This window comes from Centropristis striata, chromosome 6, assembly GCF_030273125.1.
Source record: "Centropristis striata isolate RG_2023a ecotype Rhode Island chromosome 6, C.striata_1.0, whole genome shotgun sequence".
NCBI lineage: Eukaryota > Metazoa > Chordata > Actinopteri > Perciformes > Serranidae > Centropristis > Centropristis striata.
The window spans coordinates 35,317,620-35,345,262 of record NC_081522.1 but is presented as its reverse complement, the minus strand read 5'-3'; the positions used below and the strand labels follow the sequence as shown (position 1 = coordinate 35,345,262).

The following is a 27,643-nucleotide window of genomic DNA, read 5'->3' as shown; positions in this document are numbered from 1 at the left end:
AAAGGGCTCTAGCAATGGTAATTTAGTGTGTTTTCAGCCCTTTGTTGAACAAAGAGCGCCATCTAGTGGGCTCCGAAAATACAGCAAATGGTTCATGAAGCTTCGTTGTCACTTCACTCCCCCAACAATAAGAGGCCGTTTGACCATGTGACTCTTGACTCGTCTTTCTAACGTCGACTAGAAAAAACTGCACGACTCCTGCCTGGAAAGTTGGATAAATACAGTCGTGTAAAAAAATTATTAGACCAACCTTGTTTTCTTCAATTGCTTGTTCATTTTAATGCCTGGTACAACTAAAGGTACATTTGTTTGGACAAACATAATGATAACAACAACAAAAAATAGATAAGAGTTTAATTTAAGAGCTGATATCTGGACGTTTTCCAAGGTTTTCTTGATAATAACCAAAATCATTTTCAAGAAAACCATCGAAAATGTCTAGATATTAGATCTAAAATTCAACTCTTATGAGCTATTTTTGTTGTTAATATTATATTTGTCCAAACAAATGTACCTTTAGTTGTACCAGGCATTAAAATGAACAAGAAAATGAAGAAAACAGAGGTGGACTAATCATTTTTTCCATGACTGTAAATCCAAAAACCTGTGCATGCATTTGAAAATTTTCTGCAAAAACCTTGCAGCAACCACGATTTGTAGGTGAAGAGATTAAACTTCAACACACCTGTTTGGTCCTTTAAAGAGGTCTTGATAACATTTTCTCAACAATTTGTTTAATAAGATCTGGAAACATGTTAACAGGAAACACAAGGAATTCAATATTTGATGTTTCTGGGTTTGTTTTTTGACCCCTGAAGTCTTTTTAGAGACGTTTCTAGATCTCAGCCACAGTACCAGTCCTGTGAAGTGTGTTACTAGTTAAAATGTGCATTCTGCCTATTGGTTACATGTTTCCATCCACTTTCCATCTGATTTTAATATACACAAACATATATTTACATAGAGAACCAAAGAGCGGTTTATCTGTATGTGAAGACCGTTGGAACGAGCAGGAAAAGCAAAACAAATGCAGACGTTTGTGTTTAAATATTGATGCAGTTTGTGTTGTTTATTGAGAGGAGTGCAGCTGTACAGAGAACCAGTTAGTGTCAGAAAGCTTCTCAACATTTTGAACACGCAGGAGATTAAATAAATACAGTTAAAGAAGAGGAGAAACATCAGAGGATTTACACAGAACAGCAGGTTGAACTGGTGTTTAATTGGACTTTATTTCAGTGGGCTGACCGTGTTTTCAGGCTAATTAATTAACAAGTGCTTGTGTTCTGTATGAGGAGGATACAGTGATAGAGTGTGTCTACAGGTTCAGAATATTATCTTACAGCTGTTTTTCTTGTCGGACTTGTTTTTAAAAATGCAGGTCACCAAGTGCTACTTAATCCTTCACTGTGGTCATTAATTTAGAGGCTTTTCACAGCAACACGTGGATTAAATGAAGACAAAGCTGCAGAGCTGTGATAGTTCTGCTCCAACCTGCACCAACCACAGCTCAGATATGAAGGTTTAACACGTCGCCACCTACAGGCAAAGAAAGTAACAGCTGCTGCAGTTTAACCCTTAATAGTGCACTCATTGAAATACTGCCATACATTACATACTGCCAGAATGTGTAAAAAAACACACGGAGCCGGGGAAGGTTGGTATTATTTTGAGAAAAAAGTTTACGAGATTAAAGTGGCAAATCTACAAGAAAAAAATGCGCAGATTTATGAGATTTAAAGTGGTGAATCTGCGAGAAAAAAGTTGCTTTTTCCCCCACTTTTTTCTCGTAAATCCGCGACTTTTTTCGCACAGATTTGCCACTTTAAATCTCTTAAATCTGTAACTTTTTTTCTTGTAGATTTGCCACTCGGGTTTGTATTTTTATTCATACTTGGCTCCAATATGCCGTCATAGTCAAGTTCTCCTCGTACAAGTCATTGAAGAATAACATGACTGTTTCTTTCAGAAAGGGCTAACACTGCAGACAATCTGCAAAGTTCATGCTCTACACTGGAGCAAATCCTTTGTTGTGCGTCAATTTGCATACTTCTGTACTTCCACTTCTGAGTGCATGAAGTGCGTCCACACCATCCATTTATAAAGAGAAGTGGATACAGTTTGAGGCGGGCTCTGTTTATTTAAAGCTGCTCAGTGATGTCAAAAAGCACAAAACTTTTATCACTTATACATTTACATGCACAGTTTAATCGAGCTATGCTTCAAATTTGATTTTGCCGACTGATCAGACTTCTGTCCTTGTCCAAGTTTACATGCAACTGAGAAAATCGAATAACTGACGGGAACGTGCCCTCCTCCTCAACACTAGGTGGCGATATGAGTCGTTTCTGCAGGTTAATACGGCCCCTTTTCCTGTTGACCTATTACGTCATAATAAATAAGTGGAGAAACATGCCGGCAGAAATCCAACTTCAATCACATTATCTGGGTGTCCTAATCGGAGTTGGAGAACTGCAACATTAGTTGTTACTAACACGTTTACATGCACTTCAGTTGTCCAGTTATAGTCAGATTAAGGCAATAATTTGTTTTTTTCAAGTGTCATGTAAACGTACTGATTGTATTACAAATGACCAAATCTTCTTCTTCCAAGACTTCTGGCTACTTCCGCTTTCACACTCACACTCACACGCTAACTTGAATGTGAATAAAACAACTTAATCTGCAGCTCTTATAGACTTTCCAAATGTTATCGGACTGAACAGATCAGACGCTTACAGTCAAACGAGTCATTTATCTTTACTCCTGATTTACAGATGTTTCTTAGGGAAAAAGTCTTTCTGGGCACAATGGCATCGCGTGACGGACCAGGAAACTGTTATTCCACCGCTTTGCCACTTGCACAACACTGGCCACATGTTTAACTTAAAAAATATATATTATAAAATGTATAAAAAAGTTTCAGCTGTGGCAAATCTGCAGCAGCTAAAAAAGTAACGTTGCCTGTAGGGGGCGACACCTGCAGGAATTAACTGGTGCTGTTACTGTAAGTTGCCTGCAGGGGGAGCAGTTTAGCCGGTACAGAAAATCTATTTCTTTGGTTCTCTTTAAGTATTTTCAAAATAGCTTATGTTTGGCTATACTTGTCTTATACTTGTTACTATCAGACCAGTAACTGAACAAGGGCCTCTTTTGGAAAATCCAAATTTTTACACAAGTATCGAAGTTTAAAGGCACTTTTAATATTTTAAAAATCTGATTTTACAGAGATTACTTCAACAAGATGTTTATTGAAATCTGTGTTGTTACTGTGGATGTAAACACACTCACTGAATCACCACTAAGTGCTAAAAAAAAGAACCAACATTCGGCTGCAAACTCTTCGCTTTTTGGCTGAAAAATCCGACACCATGGTGAATCACGAAGAAGAGCAGAATTTCCATTCTGCTTCCAAGTCTGCCTCTGAGAACCAGCTTTTCTCTGCAGAAGTTAGTTGTGTTATGAACTAGTTTGTGTTGATTGATATAATTATACAAATACATGTACAGCTTTACTACTGTTAGTCATTTAATCTACATAACATGTGGATGAAAGCTTTTTTTAACGGTTTGGAAGCTCTTTCGAAACATCCTGTAAAAGTGTTGTTTGGATTAAACAGCTGAGAAATGAGCAGCGAAAACACGACACGGCTGCACAGAGAGAAGAGCGCCACCTACAGGAGACCAGCTGCCACCTACTGAAGCTCCTGAAGTCCTTCTGAAGTCACTTCCAGCCCAGAACAGAGCAGCAGGTTTGAACCGGTTCAGAGTCCGGGCGGTGACGTCACGTCTGGCCCTTGCAGGTGTGCACGTCCACCTGCTGGTGACAGTCCCGGCAGTGCACGGCGCAGCACCACTGGAACTTGCACTCGCACTTGGTGGTCCGGCTGACCCGCGACGTGTCGTAGCCTCGACCGCAGCACATCACCTCGCAGCCGTCCACGCCGCGGGACGTCCTGTTACAGACACGCCCCCCCGTCCCCACCGAGCCTGCACACACACACACACACACACACACAGAAGTTAGTGAGGATTTAAGGCAGGGATGGGCAACTTAAATGCTGGAGGGGGCCACAAGTTTTCATCAACACTACCACAGGGCCACATATAGCAGTGGTTCCCAACCTTTTTCTTGAGGGACCCACATTTTTACCATTGTAAACTTTGGTGACCCCCCCGTTGTCCATTGCTTCTATGAAGCCGAACTCAATGTGACTTTCATGGTACCCTCTCTTTTTCTTTTTGAGATATTCAGCATTTTCGTCTGTCTGACGCTTCGCTATTTTTCCATTAGCTCTGTGTTTCTGTTGTTAGGTGAGGTTACTGCTAGGTGAGGTTACCGCTAGGTGAGGTTACCGCTAGGTGAGGTTACCGCTAGGTGAGGTTACCTGTGTATACTGCAGGAGGGATGTTACACATGTCCTTATTCTTGCGATATAGCCTTTATTTTTAAACTTTTCTGTAGTGATTTTTTTATTTAAATAAATGAAAAAAATGTTTAATGTAGCTCTTATTTAGTTGATTTTGTCCCCCTAATGAATTAAATGCATCTACATTTAATACATTAGATTTATTACACCCCTTAAAATCAAGAGGCCCCCCCCCGGTTGGGAATCACATATAGGACCGTTAGATATGATGAAACTGCAATTTTAAATATGTTTACAGTGCAGTAACTTAACATATTTCATGCTCAAATGCATGTTTAACAGTATAAATAGGAATACAAAAGGAATTTTTTTCCAGTGCGAGAACAGCAGACCAACATTAATTGCAAGAAGTAATTTTGTGCATTTTTACACTGCACTTTTAAGATTTCATGCTCAAATGCATGTAGTTGTACTGAGGGCCACTTCAAGTGAGGGTGCGGGCTGTATGCGGCCCCCGGGCCTCCAGTTGCCTATACCTGATTTAAGGGGTTAGTCTGCTCTGCATTATAAGAATGTATCTATAATTACTAACTTTTTTTTATTTATTTTTTTTAACAGTTTTCGGTGTTTGTTTTGATTCTTCCTCCCAAATTTGCACATACATTTGTTGGGATTTGCAGATAAAAGTCAACAAAACACAATCATTTATTCTTTTTAAATGAAGCACAAAATCAGCTGCACTTTTGCAGGTTTTGCTTATTTTACCAAGAAGTCCCTTCAGATGGAGATCTCTAACCAAGGGACACAACACATGATTACAGTTCAACAAGGGATAAAACACAACAGACAGAAAATACAATCATCAAACACACAACAAAGAGACGGAAACTGAAATAAATGTTTTCTATTTGGACCAGATGATAAAGAAGCAATCTACTCTGCAGATTATTCTGCATCATGGAAAGCAAAGTAGGCAAATGCCTTTAACCTGCAGCTCAGAGGAAAAAAAAAATGTAGGGCATCTTAAAAATTAAGACAAAAAATATTACAGAAACATGTATGTACAGAAACATGCATTTCCATACCCAGGATGAAAAACAAAACATAAATCAATAAAAATAAAACAATGATAGTAATTATAAGCAATTATAATATAAACCTAAAAACAAACTAAAATGAAAAACTTGACCACACCTGCACTTTCTTTACATTTTTTTAGTAACATTTCTTTTTTGATAAGACCAAGCTCAATTCTTTTCTATATTTTTGTAAATTTTCATACTGATAATCAGGATTTTTTAAGTAAAAAAATGGGACATAATGTGGACAAGCGTAAATCATATAGTAAGTGCTACAGTATCTTCACTTTCTTCTGTGTGAGAATAAAAATCTTAACGTTTTCATTTATAAACATCTTGCCCTGACTAAAGTTTGAGATCAGATGAATTTCATTGTTGTTGAGGTCGAATCGTTTTGCAGCAGCTGCAGGATTTAACTTGAACTTCAGGTCCCACTGCGTCTTTACATCGATTCACTGAACACAAACACATTCTGGTCATTTCTTTCCTAAATTAGATTAACCAGTGGAAGTGTTCGACATCAACAATGACAATTATTCCTGCTATAAAAGGTGAGAAGCATCCTGGGAAATCACTCCTTTAACCCTCCGTTTATAGTAAAGCAAGGACAACAGAGAATTCACCTTCTCAGGAAACTAAATTATTTCTCTGTCAGGCCTGTCATACTCGTTAGTCATTTTTATCAAGCATTTAACGAGAGCCTTATGTGTTTTTCCTTTATCTGTTGGTTTGTTTGTCTTTCAGTCAAAGACAGAAACAGCCTGACTAGTATGGTGAAGTCCTGCTCTAAGATTACCGGAGTAAAACTAAAGTAAAACTTAGTAAAACTAAGAGATTTAGACTAAGACTTTTAAATTCTCCATAGGGGTTTATTTATTTATTTATTTATTTAATTTTATTTATTCATATTTTTCTCCTTTTTTCTTAAATTCTTAAAGCAATGTGGCTTATAAATAATCTCTATGCAGTAGGCTATCAAAGGCTTTTATAAAGTGTCCATTCTAAGCTCCATGTTGTCTGATGTGTGTTGTTTATGTATTGACTATTTGTTGTGGGTCGTATGAACCACAACAACCTGCTGATCAAAATGAAAAATCCCCTTGTGGGATTAATAAAGTTGTTTGAATTGAATTGAGCAGTTTTTACTCTAATGTGGAATGAGGATGTGACCTGCCAATCAGAGCAGTTTAAATGGTTATCAGGAGCCAATGGGAGCGCAGCATGAGGCTGGCAGGACGGAGGAGGAGGAGGAGGAGGAGGACAGAGGAGGAGGAGTTGGAGGAGAGAGGACGAGGGAGGAGGAGGAGGGGGAAGAGGAGAGAGGAGGAGGAGGAGGAAGAGAGGAGAGGGGAAGAGGAGGAGGAGTTGGAGGATAGAGGAGAAGGTAGGAGGAGGGAGAGAGGAGGAGTAGGAGGATAGAAGAAGAGGAGGAGGAGGAGGAGGAGGTAAGATGATGATCGCTGGACGAAGGAGAGATGAGGGACTGATGAAAGGAGCCGTCAGCGAGCACTCTACTCTTCATCAGCTGTTCATTTTACAGGAGACATCTCACACACACACACACACACACGGAGCACTATCTCCTCAGACTGGCCACACAGATAGCGTTCACACACACACACACACACACACACACACTCTGTGCTGTCTCTGTGTCTTGAGGTGTGTATCTGTGCTGAGTTGCTCCTTTTATTCACGTTAAAACTATGGAAGCCTGTAATGGTCAAACTGCAGCTGTGGTTATTTTAGTTAGTTTGAAGGCAGCTTTAACAAACTTTAGTTGTTCGAAACTTAAGTTATGATTTAGTTGCATGTCTAAATGCAAATGTTAAGCTTCCTTTCACATATTTAAGTCTGTTGCCTTAATGCTGATAAGCAGTTGATCACTTATAATTCATTTTTATTTTCCACAAACATGAACTTTCATGAGCTAAGCATTAATGGGAAAAAGTCCCAATTACATCAGTGATACAAAACACTAAAATAATATGTTTAATAGGCCTGTCACGATTTATTACTATTTTTGTTAGAAAATATATTGTCCCAGAAATTATTGCAACATTGTTGTAATTTTAAGACCAATTTATGCCACTGATATAATGATAATATAAGAGGATTATGATGCAAGTACAGTCTTTCAAAGAGCAACAAACCTTTAAGTCTAAAGGTCATCCACACATGAATATGGAAAAAAAGCTTAAAATATCCTCAATAAATAAAAGAACAGAGCAGAAATTATTTGAAAACTGCGCCCAACACATTTTTGTCAGACATCATGTTGGATAAAGTGTTGCTGATGTTATTAAGTAAACAAACCTGCATGACACACAACATGAGATATCGAGGTCAGACACAATTATCATAATCATGTCCATAAATCACAAGATAAGTCCTTATTGTAATTATCGTGACAGATCTAACATTTTATGATAATAATAATAATAATAATAAGTACATTTGTGAGCTGCTGTGTGCACATGTTTGGCACAGCAGTGTGCAGGTGTGACTGACTCTCGTACTATCTGCCGGTGAAGTGTTGCTGAAGAGGAACACGTGTGTGTTCAGCCGACTGTATAAATACAAGGTTCAGGAAAAAAAAAAAAAATCACGCGTCGGCTTCAAGTACCATCTCGAACATTGTTCTGGAATTTTCTGGTGTTTACATTCAGAGCAGCGTCTCTGCAGCGTTCCCCTCCACAGGTAATATGTCTGGGCATGACCTGAAGCCCCGCCCCCAACCCCCCCGCCGTCATGCACCGGTATGCTGGGGATGACATCATGGCCGGAGTCTTCCTCCTCCTGCAGCCTCTCTCTCTCTCTCTCTCTCTGTCTCTCTCTCTTTCTGTCTCTCTCTCTCTCTCTCTGCGTCTGCTTATTGAATTAAGATGAGGGGGCGCCGAGAGATGAGTTTAGCACCTGAGCCTCGCCGGGGCCGAGGGAAATTGATTTCACACTTTAAAGAGACACAGAGGGGCCGTCTCGCTATCTCTGTGGGCTCCAAGCCTACGTGTGTGTGTGTGTGTGTGTGTGTGTGTGTGTGTCCATCTGTCTGTGAGAATATATTCAGTGTGTGTGTGTTGTTCAGAATGATTGAGGGTGAGTTTGCATGTCTTTCAGAGGGTTTTTTCAGTGTGTCTGTGTGTGTGTGTGTGTGTGTGTGTGTGTGTGTGTGTGTGATGGTAGAAAGACGTGAATAACTCAAAGTGTGTGTTTCAGGAATGACTACGCCTCGTGTGTGTGTGTGTGTGTGTGTGTGTGAGAGAGAGAGAGAGAGAATGGATTCTGTGTGTGTGTGTGTGGGTGTGTGTGGGTGTGTGAGAGAGAATGGATTCAGTGTGTATGTGTGTGTGTGTTCAGAATGATTGAGTTATTCATGTCTTTCTACCATCACACACACACACACACACACACACACACACTGAAAAAACCCTCAAAGACATGCAAACTCACCCTTAAAGTGTGTGTTTCAGGAATTACTTCGTTTGTGTGTGTGTATGTGTGCGTGTGTGTGTGTGTGTGTGTGTGTGTGAGGATGATTCAATGTACAGTACGTGTCAAGCCTGTTTATCTGTGTGTGTCCCAGTGGAGCAGCTCTTTAGAGAGTCAGTTCTCATGAGAGGTCCAGGACGAACGTGTGTGTGTGTGTGTTGTACTTCCTACATAGTGAGGACCATAACACATTGTAGGACATATTTGCTTGGGTTTAAGGTTAAGGTTACTCTATGTACTCTAGGTTTATGGTAAGGATAAGGCTTTTATTTGTGATGGTTAAGGTCAGGGTAAGGGGCAAGGGAATGCATTATTTCTGAAGGGTCCTCACAAAGACAGAAGTACAAGGATGTGTGTGTAGAAGTGTCAGGACATATTTGCGAAGTGAGAACATTTGGTCCTTAATTATGCAAGACTTGGTTTTAAGGTGAAGGTTACTCTTAGAATGCATTATGTCAGTGAAGAGTACTCACAAAGATAGAAGCACAAGGGTGTGTGTGTGTGTTCTTGTACTTCCTACATAGTGGGGACCGGAACACATTTGTTTTTTTTAACCAACAGAGTGAGGACTTCTTTAAAGGTTTTTCTGAGATTTCAGACTTTGTTTTAGGCTTAAGGTTACAATTAGGTTTATGTTAGGTGTGTATGTGTGTGTGTGTGTGTGTGTGTGTGTGTGTGTGTGTGTGTGTGTGTGTGTGTGTGTGTGTGTGTGTAGATGATTCAATGTACAGTACGTGTCATGCCTGTTTCTCTCTGTGTGTCCCAGAGGAGCAGCTCTTTAGAGAGACAGTTCTCATGAGAGGCCCTGGGTGAACGTGTGTGTGTGTGTGTGTGTGTGTGTGTGTGTGTGTGTATGTGTGTGTTACCTCACCCTGCTTACATGTACACAGCACAAAAAGCCTTCATGTCTGCTTTGAAGCCTCTACTTGTCCCCTGAAGGGGGACTTTCGGGGAGTCAGTAGAGCGAGAGCAGCCTATGTTTGCGGATTAGTTTGTCAGATAAATGATTTATCATTTGATCTATAACATGTCAGATAATAGAGTTAGGTCCTGTGTCTGTGTCATGTTGGGTTTGTTACTGCCACGCCTCTTTAGAAGACTAACAGCAGGTCTAATGATTCCAATAAGAGAAATGAAAGTGAGCTCAGATTATGACTAATTCTGTTGTTCCAAGTTTTGTGTTGCAGCAGACAAAACTGCATTAAACAGACGTTCAGGAACAAATCTTCAGGACAGGTTTCCATGCAAAAAGTATTCCTAAAAATACAATCATTTTAAAACTGTCTCACTGACAATTATCAAAAGCTGAAATCTGCTTATACTTCCTGTCTGTACCTAAACTGTAACGATCTCCAAGAGCAGAATAACTTTAAACATATATAAATAAAACAGCTGAGACGTGTCCAGCAGAAAGCTCCCAAAGATCAAAAATCAGCTTTCAAAGCTCAAAGTGGAGCAGCTTTTATCTCCAGACATGAATCAGTCCTGCCCTCTAAATTAAAGCCATGCTTCTGAAAAGTTTCTGTGCAGGTTAAAGTTGGACTGTTTTAAGGGTCATAAAACTCTCTTAGCACCTGAAGGAGCATGACGGAGCCTGATAACTCACACGGCACGCACAGGACATGACACCGTCCCATGACAGAACAATCCCAGGCTTCACCCGCTGCAGCAGCCAACAGACGACCTGCACAACACTAAGGCTTAATCTAGCAGTAGGGCTGCATGGTTAATGGACATTGCAAAATGAACTTGTGCAAAATCTAAATTGTGGAATATTTGTTAAAATACCTGTATAATATATCAACAAACTAATGTCCATAACGCTAAATGTAACGTTAAGCTGTGTGGAATATTTGTTCAAATACCTCTGAATATTTCTGAATTAAGTATGGTTGTGTTGCTGCAGACAAATTACTTTCAACAGACGTTCAGAAATAAATCTTCGGTACAGTTTTCCATGCAAGTATTTTTAAAAATCTAATAATTTTAGAATAAGAGAACAGAATAATAATAAATCAATCAATCAAAATAATTGCAAATCGTGCAGCTTGATTAGCAGCAAAGTGCAGGTCACAGTAGGTGCGTTTCCACTATAGTCGATTACCCAGAATGAGGCGAAACGGCCCTTATCTAATATGAGCTGTCCCTAGCGGCCGTTCAACCGGGCATTTTTTGGCCATGTCAAAGAGCAGGACCGTTTTTCTCCCCTGAAAAAAGCCTGGTTGCTGATTGGATAGAACAATAAGCGGGATGTGACGTAGTACTCGACGCCACAACAACACGCCGTTTGTAAAAGCCGGAGAAGTAGCGAGTAGTCACAAGCGACAAGAAACATAAGCCCCTTTCATAGTGCGGTCCCACAAATGTCCCGCTGTGTTACTGGAAAGATCTGTGACGGCTTTTCGCCTTAGGGTGTTTACAGTGAAGGCAAAATTATTTTGTGCCCTTTCATAGTGCAGTCCGGCATTGCAGAACAAGGTGCACAGTAGCACAATGCTAATAGGCTAACAGTTAGCTCTGTAGCAGTACAGTGTGTATGTGCTGCACTAGCATGTGTTCACTTGGCAATATCTGTAGCACCAGACACTTTGTGTACAGTTAGCGATGCCGGATAATTCACAATCAGCGGTGGACACCACATGTACAGTTAGCATGCCGGTTTGTTTACAATAAGCGGCGGACAATGTGCCAGTGTTGCCAATTTAGCGACTTTGTCACTAGATTTAGCAACTTTTTAGATCCCCCTAGCGACAATTTTTCAAAAAAGCGACTAGCGACAAATCTAGCAACTTTTTCTGGTGTTATTGGAGACTTTTGGAGACTCGTTCTTACTCTTCTTAACGAGCCACGGGGGCTGCCGGCGGCACACACTCACAAGCGGCCCAGTCTTCCTGCAGCAGTCTCTCCCAGCTGCAGTCACAGAGCCGGAGGGGATGTTAACCCTTCAGTGTCCAGTCTGCAAATCGTGCATGTCACAAATCGTCACAAAATTTACAAATTTACAGATTTACAAAAAGTAAATCTTTTAAAAAACACCTGTTTTGTTTCAGGTCGAGCCATGAAAACCAAAAAATAGGACAAGTTTTGCATATGAATGCAGACGTTCCCTCAAAACAATCACTTGCACCTGTGTTCCAAGCTGACTTTGAAAAGAAACATAATAACAACTAACCAAAAGCATGACATTCTGGGTGAATCTATTGTCTCCAGTTGAGAAGAAAGAGAAGACTTTGTGTTTTACTTTGATGCGAAACAGACTGTAAACTATTGTAACTACTGTTGTGATCCAACATTCCCCCCGAAATATGCCTCTCTTCACCGGCCAGTCGTGTCTGTGTGTGTGTGTGTGTGTGTGTGTGTGTGTGTGTGTGTGTGTGTGTGTGTGTGTGTGTGTGTGTGTGTGTATGTGTGTTGCCAGTGTTGGTGATTTATCGTGATCTGTGGTGCTCTAAGGTTTCAGCCCACAGAAGTGTGTAATGGGTCTTAAACTGGCCGACACCCGATCGCCACGGATCATCTGCTGCCTGACAGGCATCTAGCTCACACACACACACACACACACACACACACACACACTTCTCCCTCTCACACACAGTTTTTATACACAAACATTGTCTTTCTCACACTCATTGTCCTGTTCAAAGCCTCGTGCATAAACACAGATTTTCAGTCACTTAGACACACTTTTCTTTAACTGCAGCTCACATTCTTCTGTCCTGATGAAAACTCTCCTTTCTTATCTGTTTCACGTTATCAGTCAACGGAGAAAACCTGCAGAATAATCCACAGAAACCACAGTTTGATGTTTGCACTTTTATGTCTAATTGTTAGCAGTAATGACGACTCTGGAGCTGCTGAATCTCTTTAAGATCTACGTCGAGAGTAATCACTTCAAATACAGAAATCTGTCAGCATCAGAAAGAACCAGATGATCACCATGTAAACAGCTCAAAAGTTAAGAAGTAAATAAAAATGATTACTTTTTTCCAGTAGCTTTTTAAACTTTATTGTTGTTCTATAATCATCATAAGTAAAAAAAAAAATAGAGGTGTGAATCAGCGTTTCGGCACCAAAATACGATTTTATCCTGATACTTGAGTCACAATACGATATTATTGTTGCGATTTTAAGCATTTTGCAATATGGTGAGTATTTTGATACAATATATTGAGATTTAACTGTTTAACTGCATTTTGTGTCCACAAAATTAAATTAAATCAAGAATTGTTTCGTCAAATAAGAGAAAATTCTCAGTCTCATTTTAGTATTTTTATTTCTCCCCAATGAGAGTCAAACCCACAGACTGACCAACAAAGTATTCAGTCAAACTGAACTGAACGGATATCAAACCTTCAAAAACAACAAGCTTCACTACTCTCAATGTTTCTGAATGAAACAGAAAAAAAGACGAACTTTGCAGCGTTATCTCAACAACTTCCCGACACGATATCCTGCCTGTAGACTTCTTACATCTTCTAGTTTCATATGATACCAGCATTTCCAGAATATTCATAAAAGTGAACCCGATACGGCGAAAATACGCTTGGAACGTGAAATATCGATACTTGGCGGCCACGAATTGATATAATATTGCCACAAAAAATATCAAGATACTATACTGAATTCATTTTTTTCCCACCTCGCATAAACAACACAACACAACATTGCTGCCAGAAGAAAAGCTGTTGAAAAAGCTGTTTGAATAAATATATTGACGTCTGAATCAATCGCACAAAAAAGAAAATTGGAGCCTGACAGATATATCTGTTGACAGATATCAGTATCAGTGTATATGCTGTCTGTTATGTGCTATTATTAAAACTTTTTTACACAATATATCATGCAGAAAATGTTGCTTGGCGTGATTTAGAAATGCTGATAGCTATTCTTTTTTTATGTTTTGTTATTTTTAATAGTCAGCAATTGACTGAAACTGAACAGTAATGATGTTTATTTAGCTTTATAGTTTATTCTAAATTATTCTCTATTTTCTCAGTTATCATTTACAGAATTGGCTTCAATATGTAATACATTGGTTCTAAACGGTCGCGCATAAAGGTGGAATAATTTTGTTCCTCTGTTACTTGTGGTTTAATTTTTATTGTGATATGTTTGGAAGAGATTAATTAATAACGTTTTGAGAAGATATTCACTTTATCTGTCAATAATAAATCCCGTTTTCACAATCATTTCATGGAAAGAGGCACATTTTTAAAATTTTATTTCAACTTTATTGGTGATCGTGCATAATGTATAACAGTGTTAAATATTATTTATCAAATTTTTATGTTTGAGAAAGTAGTTCTGGGTACATTTGCAGAGTGGTGGCAAATCGCGGTACAATCCACATAAAATGGTCTTAAATTTCCATTCCAACTCAAAAAAATACTGTATTGGCCACCATATCAGTTATAGATATTTTTAATAGATAGATTAATAGATTAATATTTCCTCGTCTGAAATCTAAAAAAAAGTATCGGCATTGCTCTCAAGAATCCCATATCGGTCGGGCTCAAGTGTAAAGGTCTGAAGAGGCTGCTGCCAATGCAAGAATAGCAACTTTTTCTGCAAGATTTTCTACCATTGAATGATGCTAAATAAAGAGACGTGCACACAACAAACAGGAAAGCCCTTTTTCTGAATAAGAGCCAGGAGGAGCTGCAGAAGTCTAATTGTCTAAAACACTTCAATTAAAATACACTAAAAGGCCCCCCCAAAAAATTTGATTTTGAGCTGCATAAAATATCTATTTTCATGTGGCTGTCTGGTTACAGGAGTGAATATATTTTATCAGCTGTAATCTGATTACTTTATTAATTAAACAGCAATGCAAGAACTACAGAAAGACTCCCGGACAAATTCACAAAGGATGGATTGTAGCTTTTGATAATAGTTGCAAAAGATGCATAAAATATATTGACAGTGCAAAACGCTCATAAAGTTGTTCAGCTGAGTGAATGTTGTCCTTTTTTGCAGTATAAATGTTGCCTTAAGTAGGCAGAAGTCAAGAAGAAAAGAAATTTTTTGGCTGAGCTGCAGCAGCTTTTCTGAAAACTTCAAGCAAGGAATTTAAATGTAGCAGAGACAAACTTTGGTTTTTATTGATATCCCAGCATGATTTGAAACAGGAATGTTCTTATAAATAAATGTGCTTCAGTTATTTTCACTGTAACTTTGTGGCTATTTGTGCAGAACTTTGTCATGTGGCTGTCTGGTTACAGGAGTGCATCTAAAGCATCAGCTGTCATCTGACTCATTCATTAATTAGTTCTGTACAGATCGAAGGGTGCTGACCTTTTCTTTTTTTTTTTTTTGATCAGAACAGACATCATTTTTTAATAACAGCAACTCAAGTTTGTCCACTTTACCAATGAAAAAAGTGTGAGGTTTAAAAAAGAAAGAAGACGATGTCAGTTTCAATACTGAGACACAATTTTAAAATACATTCACACAAAAAAGACTATTCCCATCCCCGCCATTCTTCCCATATGACATTAACATAGTGCCGCATAGGGTGACATATCCATATATATATATATGGGTCATATATGGGTCAGTGACAAATAAGAGTTGGCAAGATGTCAAATGATGTAACCACAAAATAATGATAAATATTAAATAATTTATCCACCTACAGTGTATTTAAGTGGACTTATACATGTAATAATCATCATAACATGACATCAAATGGCTTTTTTTTTTGTATTTCTACATTTACACATTTCGTCAATATTGAGCAGAACATATTCTAAAACAAACATTTTTTTCTAAAGTTTTGACAAATGATGTAAAATTTGTTATATACCATAATGTTACAAAGTAAACGTGGATTGTATTTTTTTTTTCTCATTTTAGTTCACATTTATTTTCCTGTATATAATCAGATTTTTATGGGAAAAAAGTACCTGGTTACACCAACTGACACTGGATTAGATCACGTCATTGACCCATATATATAAATTGTTTTGAAATTACTTTATTGTAATCCCCAATCCAAAAAAGTTGGGATTTTGTCTGGAATGTAAATAAAAACTGTATTTTTATTGTTCAAACTGATCAACTTTTGATTTAAAAAAATGTTTATGCCTTTTAACCAAGGTTGATTTATTTTGTTTCTCTGGGCTGTTAATTTTTTTTTTTTTTTTTTTTGGAGGGTGCTGACCTGACTCGTGGTCCCGTATGCAGTAGTCCGGCGAGTCCTCCAGGTACACCAGGTCGTTCTTGCTGGGCCGTTTGAAGTGTGTGTGGGCGGCGGTGAAGCCGGTCCCGTACTGGTTGACGGCCACCTGCACGGCGCCGTTGTACCTCTTGCGGAGGTGGTCGCCCGTGCGTCTGAAGTCGGCCATGGCGAGCCAGCAGGTCCGCACGCTGCACGAGCCGCTGACCCCGTGACACTTACACTCCAGGGTCATGAAGCGCTTCACCGCCTGCAGAGGAGAGAGAGAGAAAGGGCACGAGGTCACCCTAAACTACAAATAATCCAAATAAAAATTATTCTGAGCCACTTTATTGAGCATGCTTGAAAAAGCTCACTATATACTATTCACCGGGCTTAATTTTGTGTGCTTGCTTGCAAAAGCAAACTAACTACTATTCACCGGGACTATTTTTATTATTTTGTGTGCTTGCTTGCAAAAGCACACTAACTACTATTCACCAAGTTTATTTTGTGTGCTTACTTGCAAAAGCACACTAACTACTATTCACCGGGACTATTTTTATTATTTTATGCGCTTGCTTGCAAAAGCACACTAACTACTATTCACCGGGACTATTTTTATTATTCTGCCGTTTCTTCCGTGTTGTTTATCGGTGAACTACTCCTCCAGGAGTTTTGGTCACACATACAATAAAAAGGTATCAAATCGACTGGCTCGGCCATGACTATGTCTATGCCATGACGTGTGCTATGACTTTTCTAAGGGTTTCGGCAAAGAGTTTTCAAAATATTCTGCAAAAACACGCCAAAAAATGTGTGTCTGTGGGTGACACCATCGCTAGAGTGGAGAGGGAGAAAATAAAATTGTCCAAAAATAAATTTGGAAACGGCGGCCGAGGATGCAAATGCCACTCTCCAAAATAATTTAAACATAGAAACGTGGATTCGTCTTCTCACTCACATTGGTCTGCTAAAGCTGTCAGAGTTATAGTTTGGGCGTAGGACGCACAGATGATACAGCAACACGCACCCACAGCCTCATAGACCGCCATGGTAAAAAGGAGCGAACATTTCTGGAGGAAAGCAGAGGTACCAGTTTCTTTTGATAGCTCTACAAAGACTATTTCTTCATTTTTCTTCACAAAACGCATATGTAGACGTTCAGGAAGAAGTGAAGTCGGTTTTATGATTGGAATTATGGCTTGGCCAGAAATGAAAAGACCAAGTAAAATTGGAGATATTGTCAAATATATTTAGTATAAAATATTGAACTAGAACTTTACCTGTTATATGTTATATTTGCAACCTGTATTCATATTTGCAATATTTAAAATTCTGTGTTTTGAAACATCATTTTCAAGATCAGATTTTATGTTTCCTTTGTTTCTTTTGGGGTTAAAATGTTGTTCAAGTAAGTCAAAGTTAAAAATTAATTATCAGGACATATACTGTAGGTGAGGTAACGCTGAAAAAACTGATACCAACATGACATAATAGCCGAAGATTTCAGAAGGTTAAAAAACTCCTTCAGGTGTTCAGCTCGGTTCCCGCTCACCTTCCTGCCCGCTCTGTTGTTGTGCAGGTTCATGAGCGCCCGGGCGTCTCTCTCCTTCCTCTCCTTGGCGTCCACGAAGCCCTGGCTGAAGCGCATGGCGTGCTCCACGTGGTCGCTGCAGCCGCCCCAGTCAAAAGAGCCTTTGGCGTCCCGGGACGAGCCCTTCTTGGTGGGATCGCAGGAGCAGGAGTCCAGCTCGCCCTGGCTGCAGGCGCGAGCCAGCGTGTAAACCACACCAGCCGAGGAGATGGCGTACATGAAGGCCACCTCGCGGCTGCCTGCAAACAAAAGGAGCACACATCTCTGACAAAAGGCAAGCCTTTGCTAGGTTTTCATGTTGTGCACAAAGGAATGTCATTTATTAGAAACACAAAATGCACATAGGAAATCCTAGATGATTTAAGAATCACATTTTTTAACCCTCTGGAGTCCATGAAAGCACCGGAGCATGACACCTCATGACGTAGCAACATAAAAACAAGCAGCATGGAGCCCTGCTGTCAGCTTTTCTCTAAAGTTCTGGCTTTTCCAGAAGTTTCCATGTCCAATTTAGCGCATCAACTCTTTTTCAGCAAAGGTAAAAGGTTTTTGTTGTGTGTTTTTTGCATTTTTTTGTGTTTTTAAATGTGTTTGCTGTCATTTTTTGTGTATTTTTTGTGTTTTTATGTTTTTTTTATGTATGTTTTTTTGTAATTTATATGTGGGTTTTATGTGGGGTTTTTTGAGTTTGTCGTTTATACAGGCAGAATGAAAAATAGTCAAAACCCATCAAAATAGCCCCAAACTTCAAAGTGAAAGTGTAATGAAGACCTAAAATTCAGTGTCTCAAAAAATTTTTATATTACAAAAGACCAATTTTAAAAAGTTTGTTTAATATGTAAATGTTGGCCTCTGAAAAGTATGTCCATCTATATGACTCAATACTTGGTTGGGGCTATTTTTTATTTTTTATTTTTTTAAAGATATTTTTTGGGGCATTTTGTAGCTTTATTGACAGAGAGAGATATTGAGAGTGAAAGGGGGAGACAGAGTGGACGACATGCGGGAAAGGGCTCCGAGCCGGACCCGAACCCGAGCCGCCCGCCCACGAGGACTGGGCCTCCGTGGCACGCACTCCACCAGGTGTGCCACCAGGAACGCCCCTGGTTGGGGCTATTTGACTTGAACTACTGGAGATGGACTTTTCCATCATATTCTAATGTATTGAGATGCAGCTGTATTGCACAAATGATATGATAACTCATAAAGCTCACAAAGTTGTGCAGCTGAGTAAATTTGTCCTTTTTCACAGTATAAATGTTTCCTTTAGTAGGCAGAACAACCACAGAGACAAAAAAAGAAAAAAAAGACATTTTCTGGCCGAGGTGCAGCAGCTTTTCTGAAAACTTCAAGCAAAGAATTTAAATGTAGCAGAGAGGAATGTTGGTATTTATTGATATCCCAGTCTGTTTTCAAACACACTTTCAGACTGTAAAAGAAGGTGGCATGATTTAAAACACAGGAAAGTTCTTATAAATGTGCTTCAGTTACCACCAACTCTCTGAATTTGCTCGTATTTTCTCAGTAACTTTGTGGCTATTTGTTCTGAACTTTGTGGATTGGTGTGAGGTACATTTGCATAGAAAGTGCCAGTTTTGCACCAAATGTAAGAATTTTACCTTATTAGAATTCTTACAGATCGCACAATTAATGAAACAACAACATCAAGTTGACAACATGTATGTGCTGTATTTAGCAAAAGAGCTGCAAGAAGCTCATAATCAAACAGAAACTGTTTCCAGATTTGATTCATCACACTAAAACAAAAGAGAGAAGCCGTAAAGCCTACTTAAAAAAGGCTTTAACCTCCAACAATTCAATATTTTTTATTTAATATATAACTTTAATGACTTAATTAAGTATTTAAGGTGGCATGATTTAAAACTCAGACAAGTTCTAATAAATAAATGATTCTGTTACCACCAACTCTCTGAATATGCTCATATATTTACTATAACTTTGTGGCTATTTGTGCTGAACTTTGTGGACTGACATGAGGCAAATTTGTATAGATTTGCACCAAATCTTTGCATATTACCTAATCAAAATGCTTGCTGATTGCACAGGACCACTGAGATGCTATTTGCTTGACACTGCAATGAAGAGTGCATTACACTTTGCACGTACTTAAAAAATTGTGCAGGTTATATTGTACAGGTTATATTGTGCAGGTTATATTGTACAGGTTATATTGTACAGGTTATATTGTACAGGTTATATTGTGCAGGTTATATTGTACAGGTTATATTGTACAGGTTATATTGTACAGGTTATATTGTACAGGTTATATTGTACAGGTTATATTGTGCAGGTTATATTGTACAGGTTATATTGTGCAGGTTAAATTGTGCAGGTTAAATTGTGCAGGTTATATTGTGCAGGTTAAATTGTGCAGGTTAAATTGTACAGGTTATATTGTACAGGTTGAGTTGTGCAGGTTGAGTTGTACAGGATATATTGTGCAGGTTTAGCAGATGCAAAAGCTGCACAATCATTTTGTGAATTTGCCTTTAAAAGTCTAAAACAATGCTTATGATTGAAAGCCAGAGGATTTTGCCAACGCATCCAACAGTTAACTTAAAACCACAAGAGGCAACTTCATGCTGGCACCAGAATAAAAGTCAGTCAGTATGATTCATCCTCTGGGGATCATGAATCTATCTCCCAAATATCATGGCAACAATTGGACAGTTGTTGAGATATTTCAGTCTGAACCAAAAGAAATCTGCTGGACAGTTACTGGTACCCGTCTTTATACCATTCAACTCCACTGATGTGAAATGAAAATAAGAAGTTTTATCTGTGGTGATCATGGATCTGGCGTTTCCCAACACCGTCTGGCTGACGGCAGCATTAAGCCCAGAAACACACAGAGATCCTCAAATATTTGGCGAGCGCTGCTACCTGTATGACCCGTGTTTGTTGTTGCCTGCTGGAAGCTTTTATTTGATGTGAGGCATGGAATAAAAAACGCTTCATCTACCTCCAAGATGGATAAACAGCTAACGATTACCAGCAATGCCCTGACGGAGAACTCTTATCTCTCTCCACATGTAACCGATGAGAGATCTGATAGAGATCAAAGGCTGAGCAGGGAAAGTGTGTGTGTGTGTGTGTGTGTGTGTGTGTGTGTGTGTGTCGAACTTCTGCTGCAGCATCACCACACTGAGACAGTTTGTGGATTCATAGCATGTTTAGAGCTGCAAATAATGATTATTGATTGTCTTCTCTTTGATTCATCAGTTGTTTTATGTATTAAATATAAGAAAAAGATGGAAAAGGTGTCTAAATCCAGATTTAAACATCTGTAAGCTGTCCTTTTACTGTCTAGTCATCATGATCAGAGGTTCTAAAAGGTTTTAAAAGATACAGTCATGGAAAAAATTATAAGACCACCCTTTTTCTACAATTTCTTGTTCATTTTAATGCCTGGTACAACTAAAGGTACATTTGTTTGGACAAATATAATGACAACAACAAAAAAAGCTCATAAGAGTTTAATTGAAGAGCTGATATCTAGACATTTTCCATGGTTTTCTTGATAAAGATTTTGGTTATTGTCAAGAAAAAACATGGACCAGTTGTAGAAGACATTCAAATGAACAAGAAATTGAAGAAAACAATGGTGGTCTAATAGTTTTTTCCATGACTGTAAATAATAAATCTGGGGATCCCCTTCAGTATGTTGCTTGAAATCATTAGACGCAGTCTATTTTTGCTCCTCTAGAGTTTTGTGAGACAACAAGAGCATAGAATTAGAGCATGTTCGCAAAATGTGCAAAAATAATTGGTGCATTGGTGAATATTCGCTTTCCATTCACTTTCACTCTATGCAACACATTCGAATGCAGTAGCAAAACATGATAGGCGAGTTTCCATTAGGTACTTTTCCCTACTAGTAAAAGTACCAAGTACCACTTAAGCTGCTAGTAAGCAAAGTATCAGCATCAAAATGTTCTCAAAGTATCAAAAGTAAAAGTACTCGTTATGCAGAATGGACCCACTCAGATGTTCTAAATATATTATTAGATTATTTGTATTGATGCATTTATGTCAGTAGGGCTGATTTAATCTACTTAATAAACTGTTATGAGGTTTAATTAAAAAAAAGTCTAATCGCTTTAAATTGATCATGTTTTTCATGTTAAATCTTCTGAAAAGTAACTAAAGCTGTCAGCTAAATGTAGTGGAGTAGAAGTATAAAGTTACATAAAATGCTAATACTCAAGTAAAGTACAAGTACATCAAACTTATACAGTACTTGAGTCAATGTACTTAGTTACATTCCATCACTGGTATCAGGGGGATCGATAACTTATTTAAAAGTTAACATATTTCTCAGTTTTGCCTTAAGTAGGCAGAACAACCACAGAGACAAAAAAGGGAAAAAAAGACATTTTCTGGCCGAGTTCTGGCCGAGTTTCATCATGTTTGTGTCTCAGCTACTGTCTCAGTTAATTATTCCCCACTCAGCTCGTTCAAATGAGAAATTACTGAAATTCTGACTTTATCCAAATAAAAGTAATCCCACCACTTTAAAGATCCACGTCGGGTCATTAGTGCAGTTTATCCTCTCTGATCATGTGCAGAAGAAGAGATTTACTTGGGCTTTTCAGAGTCAAGAGAAGACACTTTTTGGGGGGTTTGAGGGTTTGTAGTGGAAAATAAATGTTATGAAGAGGGAGATAAACGTCTCCTCTCCAGGCAGTAATGAGTTAACAGCATCAGGGCTTTAAAGGAGTAATGAGTAGGCCTGTCACCATAACACATTTTTTAGGACGGTATATTTTCCCAGAAACTATCATGATAAACGATAGTATCGTGATGCTGAATTTTAGGATAATTTTAAGCCACTGATATAATGATATTAGAGCATAATAATCCAAGTCCAACTTTTAAATCTCAACAATATTAAACATCGGAATTGAATTGAATTGTGTAAAAGAAATATTAAAATATCCTAGATGAATAAAATATATATAAAATATATTATAAATACAATCAAAACACATTAAAAAGACTGAGAGCAAAAAAAAACTGAGATAAAACATTTATTTATCATAAATAACATATGAAAAGCTGGAAAAAATACATTTTTCGGCAATTCGAACCCAACTTGCTGGAATTGTGAAGCCACATACCTTATATAATTCAGCCAAATTTAGCACTGTTTTGACTTGTGATTTGCATATATGTGTATATATCACTTAAATTTCAATAAATTGCTGTAGCCAATTGCATTTAAAAAATGTTTTGGTATAGAGTAGAATAATAATAAATAAACAACATAATAAAAATAAATATAATATAATGTGCAAAACAGCATGCATCCAACAGTTTTAGGTGTCTGTGTCCGTTGTTCACTTAACTCTGTGGAGTCTTGAGCTATTTTGTAAATTTTTTTAATCATTTGTTCATGTCTTTTTTGGTCTTTTTGTGTCTTTTTTGGTCATTTTGTGTCTTTTTTTTGTCATTTTGTGTCTTTGTTGTTCATTTTGTGTCTTTTTTGGTCATTTTGTGTATTTTTGTGTCATTTTGTGTCTTTTTTGTTCATTTTGTGTATTTTTTGGTCATTTTGTGTCTTTTTTGGTCATTTTGTGTATTTTTGTTTCATTTTGTGTCTTTTTTGGTCATTTTGTGTCTTTTTGTGTGTTTTTTTTGTTCATTCTGTCTTCTCATTTTGTGTCTTTTTTGGCTTTGTTGCAAATGTGAACACAGGTTGCAAATATAACATATAGGAGGGTTACATCCAGTTCTATCATTTTATACTAAATATATTTGAGCTTGTCTCCAGTTTTACTTGGTATATCATCATCAAACTGAAACTGGCCTCATGGAGTTTACAGCCAGAACTTTAGAGGTAAATTTACAGTAGGGCTCCACGCTGCTTTGTTTTCTAGTCTGGATGTGGTGAAGAAGTCATCATTTGGAGCTTTTGGAGACTCTAGAGGGTTAAAGCTCAGCATCAAACAGAATTATGATACATTTTGCTCTTTGAACCGGCTCGTTTGCGACCGACACATCACTAATGTAAACGACGATATATCGAGTCCAGAAAAAACCTATTGTGTCCTTTTTATATTTCGAACGATAAGTCGATATAGTAATTATCGTGACAGGCCTAGTAACGAGTATTAAGGCGTCTGTGACAGATCTGAGCATCCTGTCAAATTAGACGTGTCACTGTAGTGAGACTGGTTCTGTATCTGCTGGGAGGGCGTGTTCTAACAGGTCCTAATCTTTTTTTATTGCCAGGCAGCAGAGGATCATCAGGCCTGATGTTCCTCTCCCATGCCCTGAGATTTAACCCGCGAGGCGGATCCTTCGACTTAGTCCGTTTCATGTCGGGGGCCTCTAATCAGCCGTGTGGTATTCGGACCTCCCAGCCGGGCCCCGGCCACGTCACACAGCATTATCACGGCACGCCGAGGCCCCCGGCCCCGTCAGAAGCTCCTTATTGTCAATGTCAGCCGGCTAATTTCAAACAATTACACAGGAGGAGTTTTTTTTCCTCTCTGGTGTCGTGTTCTCTCAGCGTTCTCCTCATTAACCTCGTTAGGCACGCTCAACTAAAGCTGCTGGACCGACACACACACACACACACACACACACACACACACACACACACACATTCTTGTACTTCTATCTTTGTGAGGACCCTCATTGGAATAGTTAATTCCCTTGCAAGGTTATAATAGTTTTGGATTTTTCATTAGTCTTAGTTTTAATTTCGTTGTGATTTTTTGTTTACAAATTCAGTTAGTTTTAATTAGTTTTTAGAGTGAGTTTGCTAGTTTTAGTTGAGTATTTATTTTTTTGAAATGCTATAGTTTTAGTTTAGTTTTTATTAGTTTTAGTGTTAGTTTTAGTTTTTTTGTAATGGATAGATTAGTTTTTTGTAATGGGGTATTTGTTGGATGGGAGATTAAAAGAGGTCACAGAAAATTTTGCCTTTATTTCCTTTGTCTTATCCATCTTCATTATGTATGAAAAACATTTTCATCAGGAGATGCCAGTATGCAAATGAATCATGCATGCGCGAATTCGCCGCCTTAATCGTATCCAATAAGTAGCGGCCAAATTCTGAATGCAGGACTTTTACTTGTAGTGGAGTAATTTCACAGTGTGGTATTAGTACTTTTACTGCAGTAAAGAATTTGATATTCTTCCACCACTGCCTGATACTCACAAAACAAAGAGGATAAACATGCAACTAATTCTTGTTATAATCAATAAAATCTGTGGATTATTTTTTAGATTCTCAGCTATAAAATGTCAGAAGTAGTAAAAAATGATGCTCAGAGAGCTTGTTTTGTACAAGCCACAATCTGAAACCCAAAGATAATTAAAGCTGCATGCAGCGAAGAACGGGCCCCCAAGCAGAGTGGAGCCATCGGGGAGCTGGCCACGCCAGGTCCAGCAATTGTTGAAGGGCAAGGTAATCAAGGACTCTCTGCTGAGTACACTGACACCTCATGCAAGTCTCTACAACAAACGGTTCATTAGTTAGGAAAAGGGGGCGTGGCTAATCAAAAAGGGCGGGACTTATAAATATTGTTATGTAGAACTGTTCAGTGATGGACCATCATCATTCATGACAAGTTTAAGGCCGAGTGGACAATGTATAGTGAAGTTATACGGTCTCGTGTTTTATGCCAAAACGCCATATTTTGCCGCCATGCCACGCCCCCATAGTGTGACATCTGCAAAGCTTTTAATAACCTCTGGTGTCAAAGGCCTTTTGATGGTTTTGAACAAGTCTGAAGTCGATCGGATTCAATCTGTAGGAGGTGTTTGTTAAAGTATGCGGTGTGGAAATGGCGGAAAACGTCTAAAACACCATTTTCGATCCAAGATGGCCGACTTCCTGTTCGTTTTTGGCTATGGCTTCGAGAGACTTTTTGGTGCGTATTCCCATGATACATGTATGTACCAAATTTCGTGGTCTCTACGACAAACCTGTTTTTGGGGCTCAATTCTAGGGGCGCTAGTAGGTCATTTTGGCACGCCCATTTCTGAAACCAATGAAATACGTAAATTTTCGACGGGATTTGAATTTTGTCCCAAGTTTGGTGAGTTTTGAAATATGATAAAGCCCTCAAAAAGCAATTAATTTGCCGTTATAATATTAAACAGACTTCATTAAATCCTTATTAAATGACCAACAAACATCCAAGTGTTCAAGTGATCTTACAGTATTTAAACTGTACTTTTTCTTGATGTACGACTTAAAAAATAAATAATTTATCAGGACTGTTGCCCCTTACATTCTTCTTCTCATTGGCGAATCTTTAAAATCTGCATACCAGGAGTCAAACCATTACTATAACAAAGTTGTTGCCCCTCAAACAGACTGACAGAGAAACCAGTCGGCTGCACCGACGTGATAAATGTACAATTGTAAAGTGAGACAAGGTGTGGAATGTGATCCAACCTCTGTGGAAGAAAAAAAAAAAAAAAGGACATATCTGCGAGGGAAACTATCTGTTTCCCAGAAAGCCTCGGAGTAAAGTCGCAGTAAATCAACACTTTAGAAAGCGATTGTTTAGATTTGTCAGCATTAAGTTTAAGATGTTTGTTTCACATACAGATCGGAGCGACGTTAACGTGCAACGATCACGCAGGAGATTCGGTTGCAGAAGTTGCCAGCAGCACACAATGACCTGGAAACAGGAGCCAGCAGATTCTGTTGCAGACAATCCAGCCACTGACTTTCTATTCTTAGTCGTGCTGCGTTTAAAGACCCCCGAAGTCATCAGATCATGATTTAGTTCTTTCTGCATCTCATGTCAGTTACTGCAGGGCAGAGCCACAAGGACAAACATGATACAGCTGAAATGATGCTGATATATATATGATATATGAATCATTTAAGTATTCAATATCACATGTTGAGAGGTTGTTTTCATGACAGTTTTCTTTAAATGTAAGTTTAGAGTTGATCATTTTACTTATACAGTCCTGGAAAAAAATATTAGACCATTGTTTTCTTCAATTTCTTGTTCATTTTAATGCTGATATCTAGACATTTTCCATGGTTTTCTTGTTATTATTAAAAAAAAATTATTAGACTTGTTATCTCCTTGCTTTCTTGTTTTTTTTTAATGCCTGGTACAACTAAAGGTACATTTGTTTGGACAAATATAATGATAACAACAAAACTAGCTTATAAGAGTTTAATTTAAGAGCTGATATCTAGACATTTTCCATGGTTTTCCTGATAAAGATTTTGGTTATTATCAAGAAAATTATGGAAAATGTCTAGATATCAGCTCTTAAATTAAACTCTTAAGTGCTATTTTTGTTGTTATCATTATATTTATCCAAACAAATGTAGATTCAGTTGTACCAGGCATTAAAATGAATAAGAAACTGAAGAAAACAAGGATGGTCTAATCATTTTTTGCATGACTGTAGTTCATTTAGAGATGACAACTGTGAAACCACAATATCTCAGCGTGAGAATGTTCCACAAATTAGATTGTAGAGACAGTAAGTGATCATTTAACCCTTTATCGGGCGAAAAAAAGTTGCAAATTTACTAGATTAAAGTGGCAAATCTACAAGAAAAAAAAGTTGCAGATTTAAGATTTTTAAAGTGGCAAATCTGCGCGAAAAAAGTTGCAGATTTACGAGAAAAAAGTGTGAAAAAGCAACTTTTTTCTCCCAGATTCACCACTTTAAATCTCACAAATCTGTGACCTTTTTTCTCGTAAATTTGCCACTTTAACCTCGTAAACTGTTTTCTCAAAATATTACCCCCCTCCCTCTCGGGTCCGTATGTTTTTTTTACACATTCTGGCTGTATGTAATATCCTCCAATATTCTCTAAGGTTAAAATTTGGAATTTGCAAGTATTTCAATGAGTGCCCTATTAAGGGTTAACTGCCTGAATTTAATGTAACTTTCCTCTGATGTCTAGAGACGTAATTCAGAGACAAAGTGAAGCAGATAAT

At 38.2% G+C, this 27,643-nt stretch overlaps 1 protein-coding gene across 1 annotated transcript in view; it reads right to left on the bottom strand.

Moving 5' to 3' along the window:
• Nucleotides 1-3,416: 3,416 nt before the first annotated feature.
• Nucleotides 3,417-27,643, bottom strand: part of wnt2 (wingless-type MMTV integration site family member 2) — a 40,152-nt gene continuing 15,925 nt past the window's right edge. Inside the window, 4 exon segments of the mRNA XM_059335792.1 lie at nucleotides 3,417-3,986; nucleotides 16,097-16,361; nucleotides 17,649-17,926; nucleotides 26,295-26,350. Of these exon segments, the coding sequence (XP_059191775.1) occupies nucleotides 3,781-3,986; nucleotides 16,097-16,361; nucleotides 17,649-17,926; nucleotides 26,295-26,350 (805 nt within the window). The 3' untranslated portion in view covers nucleotides 3,417-3,780.